This window comes from Austrofundulus limnaeus, unplaced genomic scaffold (assembly GCF_001266775.1).
Source record: "Austrofundulus limnaeus strain Quisiro unplaced genomic scaffold, Austrofundulus_limnaeus-1.0 Scaffold35, whole genome shotgun sequence".
Lineage (NCBI taxonomy): Eukaryota > Metazoa > Chordata > Actinopteri > Cyprinodontiformes > Rivulidae > Austrofundulus > Austrofundulus limnaeus.
The window spans coordinates 830,675-831,792 of NW_013952437.1; the positions used below are offsets into that span (position 1 = coordinate 830,675).

Consider the following 1,118-nt stretch of genomic DNA (forward strand, 5'->3'; position numbering starts at 1 on the left):
ATCTTATCTTATCTTATCTTATCTTATCTTATCTTATCTTATCTTATCTTATCTTATCTTATCTTATCTTATCTTATCTTATCTTAAGATTTTTGTTTAAAACTTTGGCAGCAGGCGTTTCTTCAAGGATTGCTAGTTTCATTATTCAAATAAGGACTAGATAATTTTATTCACACACAGTTATGGAGAAAAAGGCTTTAAAACTACTTTAGCATGAATGTAATTAAAGAAGAAAAAAGACAGCTTATTAAAGTAACAGATCCTGTCTACATCATCCGTTTTAACAACATGTCATCGTTTCGCTGCCGTTCTAAACACATGCACAGTGCCGACTGACTCTACCTTCGTCTTCATAAACTTTGAGTGGTTCTTGTAGACCTCCATCTGTTTGATCTCTTCCTCTCGGTCCTCCGTGTTCAGTAAACTGTTCGCCTTCAGCATCTGGATCTCATCCTCCAGATCTCGAATGTTGCGCTCCAAGGAGGCAATTTTGGTGTCCTGCACACAAACATGTGGAGGAGACACACCTCAAAACCAAGACTGGCGTCTCCGTGAGTTGCATGCTGCAAAATAAACCCTGAACTACAGACAAGAGTCCAGGAAGGAACGGAGTGAATGTGATGAAAATGATTAGGACAGACAGCGAGAATAAAAAAAAGAGAGGGAGAAACGTGTAGATGGAGCGAGATAAAGAGTGAGAGGAAGAAGCTCTTTGGTCCGGCTGAGAGCAACTGCAGTATCTGTCGGTGAAATCAAAAGCTTTCTACCCAGCTCCTTGCAGCGGCTCAAAGGATTAATCACCATTGGGAAATATTGAGCGCACATCCAGCACAGATTGATCCGCCAGGAATGAAGAGAAACGTACAGAGGAGGGAGGGGAAGAAAAAAAAGAGGAGGAAAAGTAGCTTTAGCCGTAGTTGCTTGCAGAGAAAATGCAGAATCAAGTCTCTGGACTGGGACTGGGAGTGCAGCTTTAGCTTCATAGCTTTTTAAATAAATAATATCACGTCTTTAAGATTAGCCATGGTTCATCTCTCTCTCCAGCAGAGCACAGAGCAACCTTGCGCCTTCCTTTCTCTCTCTCTCTCTCTCTCTCTCTCTCTCTCTCTCTCTCTCTC

The 1,118-nt window shown here is 41.6% G+C and overlaps 1 protein-coding gene across 3 annotated transcripts in view; it reads right to left on the reverse strand.

Annotated features, from left to right (window-relative positions):
* Nucleotides 1-1,087, reverse strand: part of erc2 (ELKS/RAB6-interacting/CAST family member 2) — a 27,202-nt gene extending 26,115 nt beyond the window's left edge. Inside the window, exons 1-2 of one of the 3 annotated variants that reach the window (XM_014006225.1) lie at nucleotides 802-1,087; nucleotides 343-498 (exon numbers count right to left, since the gene is read on the reverse strand). In XM_014006225.1, coding sequence (XP_013861679.1) covers nucleotides 343-498; nucleotides 802-825 — 180 coding nt within the window. In that variant the 5' untranslated portion in view covers nucleotides 826-1,087. Of the gene's footprint in view, nucleotides 1-342; nucleotides 499-767 lie in introns of all 3 variants that reach the window. The other 2 variants (XM_014006226.1, XM_014006227.1) reach the window with 2 other exon arrangements.
* Between the last annotated feature and the right edge of the window lie 31 nt (nucleotides 1,088-1,118).